This window comes from Paramormyrops kingsleyae, chromosome 8, assembly GCF_048594095.1.
Source record: "Paramormyrops kingsleyae isolate MSU_618 chromosome 8, PKINGS_0.4, whole genome shotgun sequence".
In the NCBI taxonomy this organism is placed as follows: domain Eukaryota; kingdom Metazoa; phylum Chordata; class Actinopteri; order Osteoglossiformes; family Mormyridae; genus Paramormyrops; species Paramormyrops kingsleyae.
This window is the reverse complement of record NC_132804.1, coordinates 18572018-18596031: the sequence shown is the minus strand read 5'-3', so window position 1 is coordinate 18596031 and position 24014 is coordinate 18572018. Positions and strand designations below refer to the sequence as shown.

The window sequence follows — 24014 nt, the reverse complement described above, 5'->3', positions numbered from 1 at the left end:
GCAAAGGGCGAGAAGGCGTGTGTCAGAGGGATCGCGCGCACACACACACATGCCCAAACACACACTGCTGGACGCACCAGTAGGCCGGCCCTCCGGCTCTCAGGAGAGATTTAGGGGCATTCTGGGTTGGCCGGTTCTCTTCAGAAGTTATAAAAGGAAAAACAACGGTACATTTTGACTATGGCTGCCGGTCCCGACAGGAGGGAATGGGGCGTCCACACATACACACAAGCGCATGAAAATAGGGGAACTTAAACCACATTAAAAATGGCTGCCACATCTGGTACGGCTTATATCTGAAAGTACTCTCTGTCATATGCAGGGAACACGCATGCAAATGCACACACAAGAAGTCTGTAATTAACCAGCTAAGGCCTAAGCGAGGAAGAACAGAAACGGGGCTTATTTTAGTTCAAAAAGCTATTTAGTTACACCGAAGCCCAAGAAAGATTCATTGAAAAGTGGTTGATCACTCTCCAGTGAGAGCTCATGTGTAGGGCAAAAGAAGGTTATTAATCACCGAGTAGAAAAAAATCACTGAGGGTTCACAAACTTTGACATCTGCAATGGGAGTACTTTCAGGCCTAAGCTGACAGAGTCGCGGTGCTTTACTCTCCTCAGGAAGCCCCAGGTCACTCCCAAGAGCTGCAGGCCGGGGTTGTGTGTGAAGGAGAGCGTGTGTGCGTCTCTGTGTGTGCTGCATCCAAGCACGTGTGCGTATGTGTTTTCTTCTTAGAAATTAGCATAGAGTCCCCACAAAGATATAATTACAAACCTGCGTGCGTGTATGTCTGAGTGCAAGTGTGTGTTTTTTGGCAGAGGACTTAAATGGTTCCCACTCTAGGGATATGGATGTTTATGTTTGCGCGAGATTGCGCCGGGTTCTGGCAAGTGTCTTCCGCGGGAGTTAGCGGAGAGCACGGCCTTATGGGAAGAGACGCATTTATAACATCCTCACAATGGGCTCCTTTGTCTTTGCTGCTGGGACTGTATCATTTTGAAATAAATGGTAAAAAATGGATAGTTTTGTTGAATTCCAGATAGGCAAAGAGAGAGAGAGAGAGACGCTATACATTACCTTTACTGAAACGGCAGACACAGACACAAACACTCAAGCTCAGGTCACATATAACAATGTCTTTCAGAAATAGCATCAGATGGTCCTGGACCCAGAAAGTCCAGTAAATCTACCAGCAGCTCCATGACTCTGCAGAGGACAGGCGAATGAAGCTGTTTGAGACGCAGCGGTGCAGACCTTCAGCCGCATGGGGTTGATGACACCTTGGGTGGTGCAGTTCAGTGGTCCCTGCATGGTCACCTCCAGGGGATACATCAGCCTGTGATCACGGCTTCCCATGGGACACTGCAGCTCCAGCAAGGCACTGCTGATGGCACTTGGTCCATTGTTCACGAGCTGGGGGGGGGGGGAACGAACAGAGGGGGTGGGGGGGAAAGGTTCACATGAATATCCATCACCTGAAAGTCTGGAAGTTGTAACAAACTCCATCAGGCTTTAGTAACAGCCCAGAACGACCCCCCACCCCATTAGGCTCTGCCTCCCCACCTCATAAACATGCTGCACAGGGGGGCCAACATCCTGCTCGTCCTGCAGCCTCTGGTTGACTCTCCAGTTGGCCGGAGGGAAAATGACCTTGTCCGGCCGGGAGACCCTAAACACAGAGACAAAACAGAGCTTTTAATCCAGGCACAACATGAAATCTCAGCTGCTGTTTCCATAGCTATGAATAAAGCATTTACCTGCATAATAGACAGCAGCTTTCACTGCAAGCTACGTAAGAGAGTTTGTGCAGGTGGATGTTTTAATGAACCTTTGCAGGTCAAGTGGTTAATCAAAGGTGCCACAGCAGATCCATCATAGGATGTGACCCTCTAATCTGGAGACTGCAGGTCCAGGTCTTTAGCCACAGTACCAGACTTTGGGCTGCACTGGTCTGTTGTGTTGTATCTTAAGTACAGGGGGAATCAGTTAACTGTCACATGGTACAGTCAGGGAGTCTGAGCAAAGATGCTTCTGAAAGCAAAATTCGTCGCTTTTGTCATCTTCCTATCGCTGCATCACACAGCTGCAAACGTGACATACGGCTCAGAATTCTCTTTCTCATCTTTCTTTTCCAGAATATTGTTGTGAACGTGGTGGAAGAAGGTGGAGACGCAACGAGACTCACCCCTGCAGAATGACATCAGCCAGCACGGCGGCCTCCAGCCTGAATGGAACCACGTTGCTCCGCGAGTTATTCTCATTTTTACTGGGAAGATAAGGGGCGATTTTCTTGGATTTAATCAATGCTTGACTCTATACCTTGACATTTGTGTCGTCAATTAGAATGCTCACACATGCTGCTCACAGTCAAATTCTGTGGTATATCAGTGCAAAGCTGGTTCACATCCAGGTTTGCGAGGAGATGGGGGAGAAAGAGGGGTGCCTGGCATCGGGACTCACCTGCGTATCTGAAACTCAAACTGCACTGTCCTGTGCGTGTCTTTCAGGCGGGGCACGGTGAAGCGGAGGCCTGCCCACAGCTACGAAGCACCGGGGTGGTCAGGTGGTCAGGTGGCATGGAGGAGGAGAAACATCAGAAGGGGCTTGCTCACACATAAACACACACAAACACACACTGGCACCGGAAACACTACCAAGAGTGTGAGGGACCAAAGGAGTCTGACAGAGGATGTGGAGGTAAATCTAGTTTGACCGGAAACAAGACCACATCGGTCTGGACTTAGCCCAAGTCCACAGCCAATGGCATTTCCGGACTTTTCTCCTCCAACCCCCTCCCCACCCCCGCTCACCTACAGAACACATGCCAAGCACCTGATCTGGGTCAGACCTCTCTGTGTGGCTGCCTTTTTGGTCGCTTTTTAACATCCGTGGGTTTTTATATTTTCCACAGACTTGCAAAAAAAAACTGTAATTGTGAGAACGAGGCATATGTGTGCGTGCATGTGCAAGTTTGTACCGGTGTGGGGGGGTGGGGGCTGGAGGGGGTGAGCTGGCAGACTGAGGTTCTTTGTTTTGCTTTTTTAAACATGGAGCCAGACTACATAGCCCCTATTAATGAGGGTCAACCTAAAAGCTGGAGGAACAGAAAAAAGGGGAGATAGCGATCACTTACAGTCTGGTCGAGCTGTGCGTCAAGAACACGCCAAGCCAAACTGTCTGCCTCAGAGGCTGCCTCAGAGGCGCTTATGCCCCTTTTACACAACCTGACTCTCGCAGGTTTCCCCCCCTACCACTTTCGAGAGAAAACAGGCTCCTTCCAAAATATTATCCCCTTTTAAACAAACTTTCAGTGAATTGTTTCAACGTCAAACAATGCAACTTCGGTGTAATTTTGACTGTTCTTCCTATAATATAACACAACATCCTTGTATTAATGGTCCTTGTGAAACAATATTTATGTTTCAGGTGGAATTTGTTCATCTTGCGTAATTATGCATTTTGAGTTTACCATACATAATGCATAGCACAAATAATGTTAAAAATGGATGATTAAAATAAATGATTTTCTATATAAATATTTTTCTTGGTCCACAGATGCACTGTAGGATGTGTTTATGTTTAATGACTTTTAGGTCACCAGGTGCAGCTTGAAGCACGCCAACCGTGATGTCGACAGAGAGCTGGCTTCCAAATCGAGCGGCGACACGAAGCATTATTTTAACCCGCAGAGATGCATATCAGATGGTCATTAAAGCGAGACAGAAAAACTGATAAATTATACGACACTGGAACACGGGATCTTGCTGAAGACTTGGCAGCTGTTGCTGTCATTTTTTTCAGAACCACACTGTTGTATTTGAGTGAGAATGTCTGAGGTCACATTTATGTAAAATGTTTATATAATATATAATTTAAGAGACTTTCTATAAAAGTACTAAGTTCTGGCAGGAGTTGAGACACCCAGCTGCTTAAATATTCCTGAGATTTCTTGACAGTAAATTAACCCCCCCGCCCCCCGCCCCAACTCATGACACATGCTATTGAAATGGAGCCACTAGCTTGACTAATGCCTTTGAAGTACAAGGCATCATGTAAGTTATCCTTGCTCAGCTCTGGGCATGATAACGATGCCGCCTGTCATGTGACAGAGAGTGAGGACAGGGATTGGTCACGATGCAGATGCTTACGCTTGTTCCGGACTTCATTGGGTTTCCCAGGTCGCAGATGAGGTAGCGGGTCTGATTCTCCGTCTCGTAGCTGCATGTCAACTGGGACAGGCTCTGGAAAAGGCCCCCCGTGTGAATCTGAGGCACGCTGCTGACACGCAGGTAAGCAAAACATCAGGGCACGCTTTCCGCCGCGTGACGAAATCCTCACCTCGTTGTTCCGCGAGATGCCACTGTAGTCGGCCTCCGGAGGCAACACCACGTAGAGCTCTGCTTCATAAGCCCCTCCCTCTCCCTCATTTCTAGCGTTGAACATCAAGGTCAGCGAGTTGTCGTCACCCAAGTACACCTCCTTCCTGTCCCTGCAACCCACAGAAACAAAAAGTTGGCCGCCGTTTGAAAATCAGCGTCCATTTAATCAAACGCATGTCATCAATGCCTGATTAGTAAACGTCCGGTTCCCTGGATTAACAAGCTTGTTAAGTAGGAGGCCATTAAAAATACTTAAAACACAAAGCAGATCACATCCAATTAAGCTGTTTTTCTCATCACAGTGGTTAAAAAAAAATATACAACATAAAAAAACAACAAAAGTGACCGCAGTGACAGTTACATAGAGTGCTTCTTAAACAATAACCTGATACCGCTTTCTCGTCAGCACAAACACTAACAAAACACAGACAGTGCTCGACATCCTGTCCACAAGCATCCCGCTGACCGCATCCCAAGTGCTGTCCGCAAGTTTTGTTACAGAACCGGGCCCAGAAACGTGGCCTTTAACATATTCCCCTCCAGCCAAGGTATTTCGGCAGACACAGTAAGAGACCTACGATTTCTCAAAGGAAACCCTCCCTGTTCTCAGCAACTACTCCTCCATCCCCCACCATGACCAAGTTTTGCAGTAATAAAGTCATTGAGGCAATCGACCCCACCCCCCTTCACCCCCCCCCCCAACCCCACTGCACAGGTCTGGATAGAATAAGAAATTCCATATGAGGGGCAAACAGATGATTCCAATTACACCCAGGTCTCTTAATGTTATGAGAGTTGGGGGGGGGTAGTAACAGATTCAATATTCTGAATCAGGGCTGAGCTGACTTGGGGGGGTGGCAGCAGGGCCTCTGTAAACCACTAAATAAGGACAAGAGAAATAAATGAAACCAAAAACAAAGCAGCTGAGCTGGTCAGTGACGTGGTGACAGAAGTGCGTCATGAGGACGCGTGACACGGGCCCTGCAGTGCGAGACTCACACACCCAGTGCGCTGACGTAGGTCACACGGGGAAATCTGCCAAGGCACGCATAACCCAAGACGCTCCAAGCTCATGCCAAGCCCCACAATGCACTGCTCCAAGATGCATTGAGTGATCAGTCTTTGCTGCTTTTCTCTCTGTGAGAAACATGCTCGAAGGTTCACACAGGTATGTTCTAAAAGGTGGAGAGTCTCGTGAACAAGAAGGACATGCAATCGGGGGGTGCTTTTGGGAGTGCAAAATTTTTAAAAAAGGTTTTGGGGTTTGTTGTGCAGAAAGTGAGCGTGGTGATGGACCTCACAGCCATCTGGAGCAGAATTCCCTCCTCCCTCCAAGCCCCTTCCTTTCATATTACTGCGACACCTCCCACCAATTCTGTCTCCTTCCCCCTGGCCCCTGGCTACCATCGGGAGAACCTCGCCATCATTTCTGAATTCCTGCCTGGCACACGCTGGAACCCCCCCGCAGCCCCTAGAGGGAACGTGCGTGGATATACTGCACTCGTCTCCTGATGGCTACTGGTCTTTTTATGGGGGGGGGGGGGGGTTGGCCTGTCAGAGCCCGATGGATGAACTGTGAGGTGTTGGGGTGCCAGGGGGGATGGGTGACTGGATCGACGCAGCCTGGCTATGTCAGTAGAGCAGAGCGTGCGGGGGACATACCCGTATACAGCCAGCTTCAGGTCAGGAACACAGATGTTGTCTTCTCCGCAGTCCAGCAAGATCTGAGCCTGTGAGACCAATGTTAAAAGGACAATTGGTGAAGGACATCAGGACAGTGATACCACAGAAAGGATTTGGGAAGGGGGTTCAAACCCACACCCAGAACAAATCCATGAGTGTGCCCCCCCCCCCCCCAGACAATGAAACACGACCAGAACCACACGGCCAAGACAAACAGCCTCCCGTTGTTCCGGTGGGTAGGAAACAGGAAAACTGCTGAGGCTTTCAACTTAATAAATCCTTTGATTTTACTTTTATTATTTCACATAATAAATGTCCTGGCACACTCACACTACATTCACCAAATGCACCTTATTGCGGGGGGGGGGAGGGGGGGGGGGTGCAGTGATTCAAATTAATCCTCAGCTGAGCAGCATTGCCTACGGAAGAGATCCAGCTTCAGTGCACACTGCGCTTAAAGGAACGGTAGCCGGGACGACGTTCCCAGATGTCTTTCTGTTTGCAGGTCTGACGTGCTGCTGTTCGACAGTGTGCACGTTGGCTTGGGCCGCGGAGAGCAGGACCCCAAGAGGAACAGCCGGAAACAAAGCTGAGACAGCAACAGGCAGGAAAAAAAACGTGGCAAGAGCAGTTACAAGTGGAGCCAGAAATAGACAGTCAGAAGTTATAAAGAAAGGCAGTAAGGCTGGAGGTACAAGGACAGAGAGGCCAGAATCAGCCATTAAAAGAAACAGCGCAGCCAGTGAAATACAGTCTGGTATGAGTACAAACACATATTCAGAGTCTGCGCTAGTGAAACACAGAGTTACCAGGACAAACACAATTAGAGTCCGAGGCAGTGAAATAGAGTCAGAACCACAGGCGGAAACAAAGACAGACAGGTCAAGTAATCAATCTGCTGCAGGGAAGAACCCAGAACAGCATCAACTCAAAAAGCAAAAAAAAAAAAACGCTAGGAATTAACCCTGTCATCCTTAACTACTCTACTGCAGGAACAACCTCTACATAACCAATAATTGTTAGGAAGGCGATGATGAATATGATAAAAGAAAGCGGGAAAAAATGAAAAGAGCTAGGGTGTGGAGTCAGGGCCAAGCAAAGGTCTTTCAAAGCTTTCAGGCTTCCCTGTAATTAGACAACTGGGGGGGCCTGTAATTAGGGGACATGGCGACTTTTATCACCAGCATCGCCCATATAGGCATCATGTCCTGCCCATATATAATCATTCACAGAAAGAGAGAGTTATTTCGGATGCAGAGTACAGTCCAATGTGAGTGTGTGTGTGTGGGGGGGGGGGGGGGGCGTTATTGGCAATGTGCACCGCACAAGTGTGTCACACTGATAGGAGCCGATGCACTGAGACAGACGTCATTCTTGCATAGGCGTAAGAAAGGCCTTGTCACTGATAGGTGCATGTTCATAAGCCAAAGGCAGCAGAGGGCATCTGCATGTTCTCCTGGCACTGCCGTACGGTGAGACCTGCACATCTTCTCCACACTTGCATACCGTTACGCCACAGAGCAGCTTGCATGCTGAGCCCCAGCTCAGGGGTGGGAGGGGAACGTCAGCAGAACACAAACAAATCGCTGCCAGATGCCATCAGAAAGGTCCCACCCAAAAGCATCCAGCGGCCTCCGCTTTGTACTTCTCCTGCACCCCCGCCGCACAGGCTGCTTCAGCCAGCCCCGTGAGCTGACCTAGGTGCCCTCTGCTGTACCAGCGTCAAGTTTCCCTGTTCAAGAACTGCTTTCCAGACATTCTGAGTCAGTTCCCAGTTGTGCATGTTAAAAATGGAAAAAGTGTGCGTGATTCCTGTCGGGGAGCTGAATGGAGAGGAATCACTGACGAGGGGCTTTTCAGTGACTCAAGGGTTTTTACACTTCTGCGAGGGAAGTTAGTCTCACGGCAAGGTAAAGACCCATAAGAAACACCCTTAAAGGGTCCAGGTTGTTTTACAAGCTTTAAGCACGGAATGGTTTTCTCTGAGGTGGGGCATGGATTAGGCATTCCATATGTGGAAGGTCGTGGGTTCAAATCCCATAAGTGGCAAAAATAATCACATCTCTGATCTCAGGTTCCCTCCCTCAAACATTGTTTTGGCCAAAAGCATTTACTAAAATATAAATAAATCTTGAGTCTGTGACCTCATCCCTCCAAGGATCAAATCCCAATATGTGTGCTTGGATTTTCTCCTTCAGTTGTGCAGGTTTACTGTTACATTCCAAAGACATAGTTTAAGAAGCATCTCTGTTCTCTAAGGTATAGGACAGTATATTAACCCCTGTGATATACTGACATCCTGTCCTACATTTTACCCTACATTTCCTGCGATAGGCTCCATGTTTACCCTGACTCTGGGCTGGATAAATGGTTGAAAAGAGGATGGATGGATGGATGGATGGATAGAATCTCATCTCATTCCTCTAGCATTTGGGATAGGTTGAGATGAGATGATACAGGCTCCTATGTCTGAGCCAATGGATCAGAGTAGCTAGTGAACTGTCCTACCTTCTGCTCGATGAGATCAGGGGTCTGGTAGTTAAGGATGGGCCTCAAGCCATGGGAATCCACAGCGGCCTGGGGGTCCAGGCTGTAGTTGAGTGAGACATAGATGGGTGACAGCTTGTCCCGAAATTCTTTTTCCTCCTGGAAAGAACAGAGAAAGTGTTTGCCAGATTCCGACCACACCCCGTTCCACTGGGTTTCTGGGAGACGTCAGGCACTGACCCGTAGGTAGATCCTGGTCTCGTGGCACATGCGCGCCCCATTGGCCAGCCGCAGCCTCTTCCGCATGCTGGGCTGCCGCGTGTCAACAAAGAGGGCCCTCCTCACCGCCCCCTTCTGCCTCTGCTTCACACTGTCCAGCTGGATTTCCACCACAAAGTCTACACCACACACAAACGCAAGAAGCCGCTGGATTGCTACGGTCCTCCTCATAGTACATAAAGCAACTTAGAAGATTTATTCATTTAATGAAAAGTAAATTCAGGTTACACTGCGTGAGGGAAACTTGGAGCTGAACCAGCAACTTCTAAGCTATGGGTCTATGGATCTCAGAACTACATGCTACTGTAGACTAATGCATAGCAATCCTGAAGTGTAGCAATTTTCCTTTCATTAGGCTAGAATACACTCAGCTAAATGTAACTCTCAAACAAATTAATTACAGTGAATTCAGGTATATTTAATGCTCTGGAGGATGGCTGGGTCTGTGGGTGGGAGGGGGATTTACAGTATTTGTGTCGACTTACCTAAATCGTCGGGTAGGTGTTTCCCATTGGCTGAGAGGCAGAAACTGAGGTTGACACTGGACACGGAGGGACAAAGACAGAAAAAGTCTTTCCAAGGTACAGTTAATTTAAGCACCTAACTAGTGAGGCAATCTGCTTTGCTTGCTCAGCAACTGTCATAAAATTAAATGGCCTGTTTCACTAATCAAACTTATTGAGTACAGAATTTATACAGGTGAATAATGTCAGGTTAATGCTGGTCAGGCAAGACACCAGTTGCAGTGGGCTAGTTTACGCATCATGTCAGCAGTATTTTAGCATTGCTTCCAGCACAGAGGGACACTGAGAGCCTGTATAAACCAGCAAACTGCCAGTCAAATTGTGTTACAGCCGGTTCAGAAAGGAGGGGGCAGCCGCATTGCCCATGGCCACATGGGGATTTGCCTTGATGTTTCCCAAATGTGCTCCGCCCAAAGCAAGAGCCAAACTCCCCTTGTACTCGCCCACTTCTCCCACTAGGCCTGGCACTTTATTCCTTCGGTTCCATGGCAATGCAAACCGTAAGTAAGATATATATATAGGTCCTGCTTTTGGCTAATAGGTACACAGAGCTGACACTGGCTTTGTCTCAAGTCTGCAACCTAAACTGGTCTCAATCTACTGACCAGTTAAAAGGATGAAAAAGGAATAGAGGAGGTGCACAAGGGTGTTAGAAGAGACACAAATCTTGTTATTACTAAGCAGGTGCTTTCTGTGTCCATATAAATCTTTAATATAAGTAGCAGTAGATAAAAATCATTTTTTCATTCAGTTTAAAAATTAAGTTGATCTTAAACAAATATTTTTGTCTAGTAAGTCAGACATTGTTAATGAAACTTATTCTAAGATCCTCTCGTGTACATCAACTGATACCGCAAACCCCAGTAAGCTACTATTCCCAGCATGTTCCCATACTGGAGTCTTGTTCCCTGAAATTGCCCTTGCCGTCTCTCTGAAGAGCATCATGTAATTGCCCCGGTGGACAGGCTCATGCATCATTCTGTCAGTATCAATGACCCGTCACAGTTTTCAACAATACCGATGGGGAAACTCTCTTTGCAATTTCTGTTGACTCTACTGATCTATATTTTCCAATAAAGAATGAAAATTACGAAATATCATTGATTCTACATCTTCACATTTGAAATCAGCATTTAAACATGTATGGTCTGGAAATGCATGTCCTGCATGGCAGCTAAAATCTCATACCACTGCCGACAGGCAAGTACTACGGCAGATATTGGGCGACAATGTGAGAGACGTACTTGAGATGAAACCCACCCATTTCCCTACACCTCCAAAGCTGTTTATCACTCACAGGACTGCGGCCTTTCAAACCCACGCTAGCTAATTGAATGGAAGGTGGGTTTAAACAAGCCCATGACTGACTGTGTGTGACTAACCCACTCACTCCAAGACCTCATTCGCATCCATCCATCTTACAACTGTTTATCCAGAACAGAACTACAGACGTTTTAGAATAATCAAACACAAAACAATCCAACCATGTGATGTATTTAGTTGAGGCTCACAGTAAACTGGGCAGCGGAAAGAGCCAAGAGTCGTGTCTGAGAACAGAGGGTGGGGTTCTGACCGTACCAGGACACAAGGACAGTCTCATTCCCACGCAAGATGATACAGCTCCTCTCTTCGGGGTTGATCATGGTGGGGAACACCAAAAGGGAGACACTGGTGTTGACAACAGGTCGCGCTCTGTGGACGACAGACAGAACAAGGACAACGCCCCCTTCAGGCTAAACCTCACGCCTGACCAAAACAATAACAAATCATGAGAATTGGCTTCTCTCTGCCAACAGCTGCAATTATCTAAACCACCATTTCACAAAATGTCCATACCATTACTTACTATTAGTACTAATAATATCAATAATAAAATTGTATACTATATAATATACTATATATGATAATTAAATAATTTCATAAAAGTATTATTATATTCATTAATCTATAACTGCATATCCATTATAGGATATTTATTTAAGCAATTGATATTGGTGTGATGCATATTTATTATGTATGTAAGTAATAGAAATTATATTTTAGCTTTACCACACTTAATGTGACAAGTTGCTGAAGTGATACAAGTGATATTTTACCTGTAAAGAATTGCCTTATCAACTCCAAATGCACCTACTATGAGATCTAAGGGGAGAAAAAAACAGTATTATTTTTTTGTAATATTTCACAAACAGGTCCCCATTGATGATATAATGATAGCAATTACACTTGAATCTTCCCCCTGTGCAGCCTGCAGTGGCTTGACCCCTGCACTATTTTTTTTTCAATATTTAGCAGTGTTTAGCAGACTTTCCCATGGTCAGTTAGCTTGAGGAAAGCCAACAAGACCCAGTGTACAACACAGACCTTTTAGAGCAGTGCTCACCTGGGTATCCGTTCATGTCTAGGTCCTTGTTTCCACGCATGGCATAGCCAAAGCTGGCAGGAAAGGTGCTCGAGGCCCATTGGCCAGCGAGGACCTGGGAGGGCATGTCCTTGACCCCTCCTGCATAGCCATTATAGATGAAGACCAGTCCTTGCTGTTCCTCACCCCCAAAAGGAGAGCTGATAGCTACATCTGATGCGGAGAGAAAAGAAGGATTGAAGACTGACAATGCCTGGCAACTTCCTCACCACCCATACCCCCTCCAACCTTTCCAAGATTGTTTACCATTGAATCCATCCTGGTTGAGGTCTCCCAGGGGGGCGACGCAGCTTCCAAATCTCCCAAATATCTGTGTCCCAGTTAGATGGGGGAAGACAGGCTCAAAGTCCAGGGGGTGTCGTTGAAGATAAAGGTAGACGCGGCCGACCTCCTCCAGCCGCCCATCAGATCCACGGACCATAAACATGGGGGCTCCCACCAAAAGGTCATCCAGACTGGTGAAGGAACAACATCGTCATGCTTCAGTATTCCACTCATAGCCCAGTGTCTCATTCACATTCATTGTTCATACATCGTTATCTCATTCATACATCAGTCTCATTCATAACTTAGTATATTGTTCATACATAATTGTCTTTTTGTCATCTCAGTGCCTCATTTAGACTTAGTTGACTCAATAACTCCTTACAGAGCTACTGTTTTTACAATACCTTTCTAAGACAGTTATAACTAGAAAATAAACAGTGAACGTAAGAACAAAGTCCTATTATCTGGAATATCTGGCAATACGGTGCCTTTAAAGTTTGAAAGTGACTGTATTTGAAGTGCTTTACTGTGACAGTAAGACTCCTCTGCCTTATGCTCCCTTATCCAGGGTGTTGAAAACCAGCTTGTCCACTTACTCACCCATCGTTGTTGATGTCAGTGGCTGCCACAGTGTAGCCAAAGTAGGAGCCCATCTGGAAAATATTACAGCAGACATCACTGTCCAGCCCTCCTCAGGGATATAAGAGTACCCCTCCCTCTTTTAGCTGTCCCACCAGAAACCTCCTCCCCCCCCAGTCCACTCCAATATCCACCCCTCTGGCCACCCAGCTGACTCAAGCTTAACAACAGTTTACCTCATATCAAGAAGGATATATCAACATGTTGCGCTCTCTACAGGCGAACGTGGGGAGCAATAGCTAACAATAATCTCCCAACAGTGAAAGAGTTGTAAAATAGTCTGTGACTCTGCCATTTTCGAATCTGCTAACAGTGTTTGTTCAGCATGATCCTTTTTGGTCTTTTGACTGCATTCTGCATACAGCTTTTTGGCGGTTGAACTTAAATAATCCCAAGTCCAAATTCCTTTACTCTTAGGTAACCAAACAGACGTACAGTATGTTTTGTTTAGCCAGCAGATGCAATCAGCATGTTCAAAGGACCATCAAGCTATATTTTGGATGAGATTTCCGACGTACCATCCAACAAATCCCCTCTCCCCTCACAGAAACAAACAAATGTAATTCTTCTGTCATTTATGATACGTCAGATCTCCTTTGTTTAGGGGTTATTCCATAGGTGACAACAAAAACAAAATCAACTCAGAACAGTGCATCCAACAAAACTGCACATCACGAATAACCCACTCATTCCATCAAAACTTAATCATTGCAGGGTTAAAATGACACTGGAGTTTACCCTGGATCACATGCCAACTATATTAACGTGTCCCTTGTCACAAATGGCTATGCTTTCAAAACGAACAAGAAAACCAAAGTTACAAACTCACCTGTTCACCTGTGATGTTAAGCACTGACTTCATGTTAGTTCCATTCAAAATAGACACCTGGGTGTTAGAGCAAATACATGAACACATAAAACGACAGCCAACATATTTCACCATTATCACTAATCCGTGTAATTGCACACAAGGAGCTTGTTTAAAAAAATACAAACCACTACACCACAGTCTAAACCACCTGTTACACCAATTTTATCCTCTTTTGCTATAACCCACTTTACCATTTTTTAGAAACACAGGTGACCATGGCTTCAACAGCTGCAATGGCATATATATATATATCTGTATAACACACACACTGACAGCAGCTTTGATATTTTATATATATATACAGTATATACACACACACACACACACACACACACACACACACACACACACACAGTCGTACCTCAGAACTCGAATTTAATCCGTTCAGAACTTCGGATCGAATTGTAAAAAGTTCGAGTTGTGATCAAATTTTCCCCATAAGAAATAATGGAAAAATAAATAATTGGTTCCCGGCCCCAAAAAAATTACAGAAAATTACGCAGAAGGACAATACAATGACCGGACTGGGAAACGTGGACTAAATACAGAGGACTAATGACAACAACCAGAAACAGCTGATCACACGGGGTTAACGAGGGGGCGTGGCACAGGGAAGGAGCGGACGATCGGGGCAGGGCACATTGTTTTTTTTTTACTTTACACATTGTTTGGATACATTTATTTTCTTAGTTTTAAGATGACTGTTTTGATAAATGTCATTAGATGTGTTTAGTACAGTACAGTATATGCTCTTCTTGTTTTATCCAGTTCATTTTGTGTTTAAATGCTTAAAAAAAAAAAAAAACATATTTAGCTGTAATTTTTTGGGGTCGGGAACCAATTAATTGGTTTTCCATTATTTCTTATGGGGAAAGTTCGACAACAACCCAAACTTTTTAGGATTTGATCCGGAGTTCTGAACGGATTCTGTATATTGGTTTTCTTGAGGTTTCTTGTTTACTATAACAAATATTAAGGAATCCTTACTAAACCATAAAGCATGATTCCTTTTGGGACACCAGCCACAAAATCTGCAGGAAAAATACAAAGTGAAGGTGAAATGACATAATTGGGTTCACAAAACAAGTTCTGGTTGGCATATATCAGAATCTGAATCAGAAACTTTATTGCCATTATGCAAAGGCATAATGATAGATGGAGTTTACTTCAACTCAAAAGTAGTTAAAAAAAAATTAAACAGGTAACTGACTGACTAATGTGACCACCCCATAAACACTGGTATCCACGGCGAGGCTTACCTTCTTCCATATCACCACTGAATTCCCCCACTGCAACTGAGTAGCCTGGAAAAGAAGATAAACTATGACTGTCACATGACCCATGCACCTTGGTGAATGCAAACTATTAATAAAATAATGCTCTGCCAGACCAGCATACTTCCTGGCCAGAAATGGCCATTTAATTACTTGCAGGTGAAGCAGAATTTGATTAACGTACCAAGGTAGCTATCATCATAGTGCCCTTGTGCCTGTCGAGTCTGAGTTTGCCCCGTAACAGACAACAGGAAGTATGAAGGGTAGTAGGCCTTGACGATTTCCTCCTTTGTGGCAGCAATAAGTTGACCTGGGAAGTGTAAAACCAGAGGCCTTTATTCCCCACCCCCGCAGGTGGTCCGGTCTCATTCACAGTTTTGTTTGCCGTTCGCTGCAAACACATTAGCCACATACGCTATCATCACCTTGCCAGTAGTAGCTGCCTGGACCTCCAAGAACCACCTTCCCACTCTGGAAGACACAACACTGTAAGACTAGGGAACCACGCTCAGCCTCTTTCACATTTTTGACAATGACCAGCTGGAAAATATCTAGTATGAATAATCATAACTTACCTTAGTGAAGTCAGCACTGAATCCCCCTTGACAATAGCCCTGGCCAGCAGGACCATGTATTTCTGAGCCATAAGAAGAGGAGAACTAGATCAGCACCTGATCTTTGGGCTGAGACATTCATGCAGAATGTAAATTCAGATACTGCAAGAGAGGATTACATTCCGCAGTCGAAGCGTACCTGTACGACATGGGGCATACTCCACAAATTTGGAGAAGTTATCTACAGAGAGGAAGCAGGTTCCTGTTGCATCAGACTTGGGGATGTCTTCTTCTGTTCTCCAGTAATATCGAGGAGCACAAGCCTTTGGCACATTCAGAAAACAGACAGAGGATAACGGTTCATGTAGAAACTCATTAAAATTCATTTTACACAGGTGATGCCACTACACAATAATTTCATTTAAAATATTCAGCACATTTTGTAAATATAGAATTATAAACTTTATATAACTAAATAATTCTTAATTCTATGTAATTCTATAACATTATATAATTATCATTTACATAATTATAAACAGAGAAACATTGTATAATAAAAAACATATAAATCTGGCTGACCTTGGTTATAAACGTGCTGGTTACCAAAGAAATCCAGGATTAAAGATTTATACCTGAATTAATGATCTTACCAGTATTGTGCTTCCGTGGGATCTCACTGTGGCGCCAAACCATTGATGGGACTTAAATTCCACTTGTAGATCTGTGTCATTGACATGGTAACTGCGATCTCCTGGACGAAAGAAACACAGGCTTAGATCTGAAAAAGACTGTAATACATAATCTATGAATATAAATTTTTGTATCTTGCTCACAGACAGTATATTATTTCCGCAATGAAAAGTGTGGTCTAAATTAAAAGTGAAAACCTCCAAAAATCTGATGATATCCATACATAAATGCTGATGGTTCTGAGCAAACACCCACATAGCCATGTTGGTCCTATATCTGCACCACTTTAAAATACAGGTCATCATTTGAGAAATCTGTATGGCCAGAGATCTGCATGACAACATGAAGGAAGTAGATAGAAAGCAGTGTGTTTGTGGAACAGACCAGTGGGACCGACTTGTGTGTAGCAACCAGCCATGTACACAAGCAGAAACAAGCCATAATTACAAGCATGCTACAGAATAAAATATGGCATAAGGCAGAAGACACGACGAGGGCTGCATTACATCATCCTGCTGGCCCCCCCAAAGGCCAGGGGCGGCTCATTCCAGCATGTTATCGAGCCGCCCAAAACAAACAGGGTCCCTGACTCATAGTCTTGCTCACAGCATCTTGTCAGTCAGCCTTCTCAAAAAACTCCCTCCTCTACGTTCCTAAACTTCCAAGAGTTTATGTAGCTTTTTCACTGACATGAAGAACATCTGCAGTATCGTCAACTCAAGCCCAGGCAGACACAAAAATCTTGGTCTCAAAGGAGGCAGGTCCTTTCCAGATGGACTCTGTTTGTATGGGGAAAAACAAAGCTGGATCATGCCGCCCCCCCCCCCCCCCCAATGGGAAAGTCATTTTTTATGTTAGGTGGAGTTTGAGAGGGTGTATTAATGCAAGGGGTCTGAACAAATCTCATAGGCTATATGTCACAAATCAAAATGATGTCACTAGAACAAGGTGAGACTCCTTGCAGGGCTTGATGTATCTGAGGATTTGCCTTCTGAACATTTTGTTAGATCACAAGCTTGAGCCATACTGAAAAAATCAATGACTTTCAACCCTGGTTCTGATAGCTAGTTCTTCTTCTTGATAACTTGATAACAAGTAATTGATTACAATTGATTGAATAAATAAATAAAATCCAATTAAACTGAATGGCTTATCGTGCTGTGTTTGCTCTGTTGGTGATAAGTACTTACAAAGTGCTTTATAAGAAAGTCACTGGCATTTCTTCTGTATGTTTTAAGTCAAAGAGTATTTGCCCTTCCTTAGATTGTCAACCATAATAAAGCCACAACAATAATAAAATCAGTTCAATAAAGCTACAACAATGAAATCAGTTTGCTAATAAAATAAACACTCATTATTAGACAGCCAAACTTGTTTGCATTTCTGCTCTCTCTATCCACATCAAACCAACAAACAAACCTCATTGAACCCCCTGTGAGACTTGCCCTTTGAACTGTGCAAGAGAGCTTGTGCTGGCTCTGGGTGGGTGGGGGGGGGGGGGTGTTTGTGTACAGGCAGCTTAGATAAAGTCTTGCGACAACAACAAATGGCTAAATTCAGTCATCGAGTCAGCGCCCCCCAGGGTGGTGATTGTGAGGTGGAGGGGTTGGACTTTTGGGATGTCTGACACAAGACCGTATCAGCTCCTACTTATCAGATCTAAGATGAAGAAAGGGGTAGGGAAGCCGCCTTCCCTAATGAGTCTAGCCTAAATAAAGAAGCAATTTCAGCAGCCCAGTAGCTGAACTAAACCCTCTGTAGGCATGGTCTACAGCCTTAGAGCTCTTTTGTAGGTGCTTAAGGGAGAATGTCCATTATTGAGGCAAAGAAGAGTTTACCAGCTTCTATACATCTCAAGCAGGGAAACACTGAAGACTGGTATGGTTGCTGTGTGTGTGTGTGTGTGTGTGCATGCGAGCGGGTTTACCTATCCTTATGGGGACATAATGTCCCCATAACGTGATAAATATCCGGTTTTTTTTCCCTTATGGGGATCGGTTTCCTGGTTAGCATTTTTCCCATTGAAATGAATGAGCGGTCCCCATAAGGATATGTTTACCCTACATGTGCATGTGTGTGTGTGCGTGCCTTGGGATGGGATAGTATTTTGTCCAAGGCGCAGTCCATGTTTCTGCTCCCTCCCAGCTACCTGCCAGACAGTCCACATTTTTTGCTCCCTCCCAGGTCCCATTAAGCAAAAACATGGACCCTATGGGGGCCCCCAAGGACCAGGTTAAAAAACACTGACCTAGGGGATCTACAGTAATGCTTACATTGTTTCCAACATCAAGTCAAGAGAATCATTCTGTGCAAAACACCTTCCCACTGCATATTCCAAGGAAAGCAGGTTGAAAACAGGTAATCAAAAAAGCAAACAACTGGTTTCACTGATTAAACCCCTCAAGATCATAGGAAAGGCTTACCTTCAGTGTCAAATTCAATGACAGTGCACTGTGACTGACTTCCACTCCAGGGGCAGAAGTACACAGATCCGCCCTCTGTGATGCTTAATTGGCTGGTGTTGGCTTTGGGAGCACCAACCAAAATGCTGACACTGTAAGGAATGACATTGACAACAGTTAATTATAAACACAGTAAGTTTTCAGCTTGGTTTAATTGAGAAACAGGCTTAAGTTATATTTCATAATTTAAATAATAGGCCAAAACCTATTTTGACTACTGGATGTTGATATTCCTAAGTCGGCTTATTCAACACCATCAGACCTTTGACATCACTGTTGCTATATCTGGAACACTGATTAACAGTAGGCAAACAGGTTACCCAGCAACACATTGCTGACCTTGTGTGCTATGCCACCTTCTGTGGTCAAGGGTCAGCCCAAACGTCCTGACAAGATTCATGAACTGCGAATTCCAGAACTCAAGGACACATCAGCCCCTTGCTAACCCCAGGCTGCCTTAAGCAGATATCAGCAACAGTTTTTTTATGCAATCAGTAGCACATGGTCACCTTCCAGTTAAAGCGTAGTGCCTTTTTGTGGGTTTGTCAACACTTTACTTAGTGACCCAAAATAAGCACAAGTTGTTTTTATCCTGGAAGAGCAGATGATCATCAAGAGGAGGTGACTGCAGGAATGTACAAGATCCCAAAGAGATTTTGACAGTTCAGTAACAATTTTCGCATGTTGAAAGAAATTACTAACTGGATAAACCGGATGTGATGTTAATTTCTAATAGCTGTGACGACCTGCTCTGTGGTTGGAGTCTGATTCATGTCAAGGCTCCTCCGTTTTATAAGGAGCAAAACTGATGTCCCTCCATTTCCCTGCATCCCCAGGGCTACGGTTCCATTTAAAGGCTTGTTTCAAACTAACAAGCTGATGTGCCACTAGATCCATCTAATCCAGACTGGCAGAGCAGAGACTGAATTTGTTTATACTTAGTATTCGTCAAAGACACCGATGATCTTCACCAAAACTTGAGTGACCCTCCTTAAAAAAGTTCATAAGCCTTGTGAGCCACAGGAAAGATCCAAGAGTGCACTACAAAGCCAGAGATTAGGCTTCTCAAGCTAATTTTGCAGCTGAGCTGGACTATGAGGATGTGGTTGGTATTTTGTGGCTCCCGCAATCAAAACAAGAGATGCTCAAGGCAAAACAAATTAGAGGAGGTGTTACAGCAACCTCTTCACTTTCTGACCCCGACCTTTTCAAACTAGATAACAAGGGGACAAAGCAGCAGGTCTGTTTTCCTAGCTAAAAACAGCCTTGAAGTTTTGACAGTGTTCTGTTTTCAGGCTAAACCCCAGCCACTGGAAGGTCTGTGCAGCCCTGGGCATAAGTAATGACATTCCCAGAAAAGTCTAGCCGTCACTCTGACATTCTGGGGCCCGGATGTCTGGAAAGTAAGGAAGGTGTCTCCGTGGCATGGCTGTCGGAGTCTCAAACGCCATGAGGCCCCCACATCTCCCAAGCTGGAAAACCCTTCACCTTTAAAACCCCCAACATTCTCCTAAGTCTGCTCGAACCCTAACTGTAAGCCATCGGAGTGGTTTGCTCATTTCTAGCAGGCAGAAGTGATAAACCCTTGTAAGAAGCATTGTAGTCTGCTTTCTTACCAGTTCTATCCTTTGCCGCTCCTATAGCTTCAGCCGACCAGGGCCAAATGCTGCTTCCTGAAGAATTACTTCAGACTTCCACGTATAGATTTAATAGCTACAAAGTGTCAGACTTTTTCAAAAGAAAAGAGAAACGAATGAAAAAACTATGTGTATACGTTAAGAAAGCAAAGCTAGACTTTCATTGCACTGTATTATTTCTTTACTTTTTCAGTCATTGCCACCTCTCTGTTCTGTTCTAAACATCTGTATTTGAATGAAATAACTAAACTTACCTTTACTATTTTTCAACAAAACCTCTCTCCAAAACTGTGCCAAGATTCTAATCAAACGAAACATGGCAAATGCCTTAATCAGCATAACGGAAACACTTCTGGGACAAGACCCCTCCCCTCAGTCCTACTACACCGGTCGATAAAAATCTGAGTAGCTCAGATGAAAGAAAATTGTAATTTAATGGGTTTTATCACTGCTGAGCATCTCTCTGGCCTCCAGGACCAACCCTATGGCCCTGATAGAGGGCAGCAGAATGAGCTTTTGGAATCAGATACTGGTAAAAGTACAGAAGGAGGCAGAGTCGGTGACCAGGCGCAAGAGGTGCATCCAGTCTGCCACAACCTCAGAGTGTGAGAGAGCACCAGGCTGGAAGCTTAGGGCAGTTGTGGTCAGATGTATTTCACTGTGCCAGTGGCTTCAAAGCAAACACATGCCAACACACCATTATCTCCATTAATGAGATGAAGGTTTGCGATCATAGTCCTAGATGTAACTGATGCAGCTGCGAGGTCTTACTGCATCATTTAAAACCCAAGCAGGCACAATCCAATCAGACTGTTGGAAATGGATATTAGCAGGTCATTGCATCATAACTTCTCCCGGCGCCTGTCTGGATCAAGGCTGGGAGAAGACTGATGGTTCCTCAGCCCAGAACCTGGGGTGAAAGCCATACTCACTTTCAGGACCCAGCAGAAGGAGGCCCTGCTTTTCAGGTATTCTACTAAACTGAGGAAATCTTGCACTAGAACTCTGCCTCGCTTTTCATTCACCAGTAAAGACATCAGGGCCGTGTTTATGGAACCCATGAGTAATTTCCTTGGGGGAAGGGAGTGAGCTGATGGAAACCCTTTTTGAGGTCTGAACCTCGACGCTTGTAGGCTGACGTGCAGTGGCCACCTACAGCTTCAGGAGGCGGCTGAGGGTTTCTCTCTTAATTGTTTGGGCTGGGAGATTATTACGGTGAGAAAGCTGCTTCACAAGCATATGGAATTGCCTCGTTAGCAGCACACTGTACATATGGGACAATAAAAGAGGTCTAATAAATGGCACTCATTCTGATTTGTGGGAAAATTAAATTAACAACTAGCAAATAAAATAACCCAAATTTAACTCTCCACTCCAGACACTGAGGGAAATTGCTGATGTCAGCTTGTCTGCTACTCAGCAGTTTACAACCAGGGTTAGAACAGGTATTCAAATGCCTAATCAAAAGTTTAGCTCCTGTTAATTAAAGGAACTTTTCCCCCTTTTTCCACTCTTAATGGTCCTCAGCTCAGCTAAAACGCTTACACTGCTCACACGCTACACTAATCGCTCAAAGCGAAAACGCCATGAGCTTGTAGCTGTGCTCTCCACTGCGCCGCCGTTGGCAGCTATCATGTCAGCTGAATATCACAACAGCAGAGAAACGATGGTTGACACTCATGTGATGCCCAAAACAGAGGAAACAAAGACTGTGAAATTGCAGTGATGCTGTGTGACAGATGACACAAGCCACCAACTGGTTAACCTATGCCAGTCATCTTATGAAAAACGTCAAACGTCAAGGCTTACAGTTATGCTCAGTGTAGCTACTATGACTTAGAAGCAATGATCCTGTCTTTCTGTGGAAATAGGAGCTTCTCATGTGCTGCATCCTTTCTCTGCTCGGGGGGGAGGACGGGGTGGGGGTTGGTCAGGCAGGGTACTAACAAGACACACTGGGCCATGTGCCCCGAGACCAAAAACTGTTAAGGGAGAAGGAAACCTGGATTAGCAGAACCAACACAGCCAACCACAACCAAGACCAAACCAGTTCTTTGGCTTCTATGTTAGGACAGGTGAGGTCAGACTGGGGAGCATGCACTGGTACAGTGTGTTGCCGCAGCCACCCATGACGAAACACCACAGGATCTTGGTTGGCTTGGTCTTAGGTCGTCCATGTCTCGCAGCCATACAGCAAGACATGGAGCACCAGGACTCTAAAGACTTAGACCTTTGTCCTCTTGCAAAGACATCAGGAGTGCCACACACCCCCTTAAAGGTCCTCATAACCCCCCCATGTACTCTCCCAGTCCGTCTACTGATTTCATAGGAAGAGTCACCAGAGACATGAACGTCGCTGCCAAGGTAAGTGAACCTCTCGATGCGGTCGTCATTCTCCCTGCAGACAGACACACTACTGATGGCCGTGTCCAAAAGGTCATTAAAGGCCTGGATCTTTGTTTATATTCAGGACCCTCGCAAACCCAGACACACAGACTCTTCGCTCAGTCATGTTAGCACCATGGAAACTGAATCACAAGGGCCCCTGTATGACATTAGGAGTCCCATAAAAAAAGCAGGATATCCACATAAAACAAGGAATCACAGTTACACCTGTCTGCATCACCCTGACATCCAATTTCAACATGAAAACAAAAATTCCAACAAAGATGAAATTCTAAAGGCTTAGCTTTTAAGCTTTACCCCCATTTGTGCACTGTGGTAGCAGTTATCTTACAAACAACCCAGCAACTTCAACAAAGAGACACTTACATACCTTTGAAAGGACATTTCTATCAGAGCCATACTAAATAAAAAAGAGAGAATGGAAGAAAGCAGGCACAGTGAATCACAGCCCCCCTTCCTACCACGAGAGGGAGAATTTTCAGCCAGAAAGGCCACTGGCTACAGAGACTGACCAGCACAGGGCGGTGGCTTCATTAGAGCAGACACCTGGTCTGAGCCCCATCCAGCGGGGGAAAACCAGCGCAAATGTCCTGGCAGAGAAATTTCAATACGTAATAGACGCTTTCCACTCAACCATCTTTAAAAACCCCTCAATTCCCTACTCTGGTGTGGCTCCAGTATCATATTTTACTTATTGGAGTTTAGTTCTTTGTTAGCTAATACCATCATTAGTTTTACAACGATAATATATATATATATTTTTACATTCTTCTAAAGCAGGAAACCAATACAAATTGCAGCCGGGTAACAGATCTTGAGCCAACTGGCTCCCAGTAAAAGTGAAGGAGCTCAGCTTCCATGAATCAGCAAGGCTAGTTCACTGCTATGCTTCGTTTACCAATCATAACGAAGGGCTAAATTACTCCAAGCTAAAAAACATTTAACCAGCAAACGCATGCTAACGCAGCAATGCGCACACTGCTGTATCAAACAGAAGCACACGCCAGTCTTTCTGTCTCTGGGCTTCGGTCCAGGCCTACCTCGACAAAACGTGGCCTTTGTGAATTTGAGGAGAAACAGACATCTTGGATGTCACTCAAAAAAGCCCAAAATCACCAAATTTTTATGTTCTCACCAGCACAGGCCGGTTTCTGTCTTAATAAAGGAAAGCCACCCTCCAACTCAGTAATTTCCAGGTATGATACATTAATCAGTTCCATTCAGGACTTATACTGTACCTGTCCAGAGTCAGGAAACGGCAAAATCACTGCAGATCCATCACACACAACCTGTTCAAACTCCTCCCCTCTGGCAGGCGCTACAGAGCACCGTACACCAAAACAATCAGACACATCAGCAGACTTAAGACTCAAGGACAATTCTGTGCTATAATCCGCTATCACCCAGCATCCACCGTACCTCATGTATGTATAGTAAGC

The 24014-nt window shown here is 44.9% G+C and overlaps 1 protein-coding gene across 1 annotated transcript in view; it reads right to left on the bottom strand.

The window, feature by feature from the left end:
• The window catches only part of LOC111851704 (integrin, alpha 5 (fibronectin receptor, alpha polypeptide)), a 35869-nt gene that overhangs the window by 6523 nt on the left and 5332 nt on the right, over positions 1–24014 (bottom strand). The window contains exons 2-25 of the mRNA XM_023826855.2: positions 18494–18624; positions 16031–16131; positions 15580–15703; positions 15402–15463; positions 15252–15297; positions 15011–15136; positions 14812–14856; positions 14540–14583; positions 13511–13567; positions 12643–12695; positions 12022–12230; positions 11737–11928; positions 11450–11495; positions 10932–11045; positions 9315–9370; positions 8791–8948; positions 8572–8709; positions 6043–6110; positions 4340–4490; positions 4150–4242; positions 2462–2541; positions 2187–2267; positions 1565–1670; positions 1256–1414 (exon numbers count right to left, since the gene is read on the bottom strand). Coding sequence (XP_023682623.1) covers positions 1256–1414; positions 1565–1670; positions 2187–2267; positions 2462–2541; positions 4150–4242; positions 4340–4490; positions 6043–6110; positions 8572–8709; positions 8791–8948; positions 9315–9370; positions 10932–11045; positions 11450–11495; positions 11737–11928; positions 12022–12230; positions 12643–12695; positions 13511–13567; positions 14540–14583; positions 14812–14856; positions 15011–15136; positions 15252–15297; positions 15402–15463; positions 15580–15703; positions 16031–16131; positions 18494–18624 — 2440 coding nt within the window. The remainder of the gene's footprint in view (positions 1–1255; positions 1415–1564; positions 1671–2186; positions 2268–2461; positions 2542–4149; positions 4243–4339; positions 4491–6042; positions 6111–8571; positions 8710–8790; positions 8949–9314; positions 9371–10931; positions 11046–11449; positions 11496–11736; positions 11929–12021; positions 12231–12642; positions 12696–13510; positions 13568–14539; positions 14584–14811; positions 14857–15010; positions 15137–15251; positions 15298–15401; positions 15464–15579; positions 15704–16030; positions 16132–18493; positions 18625–24014) is intronic.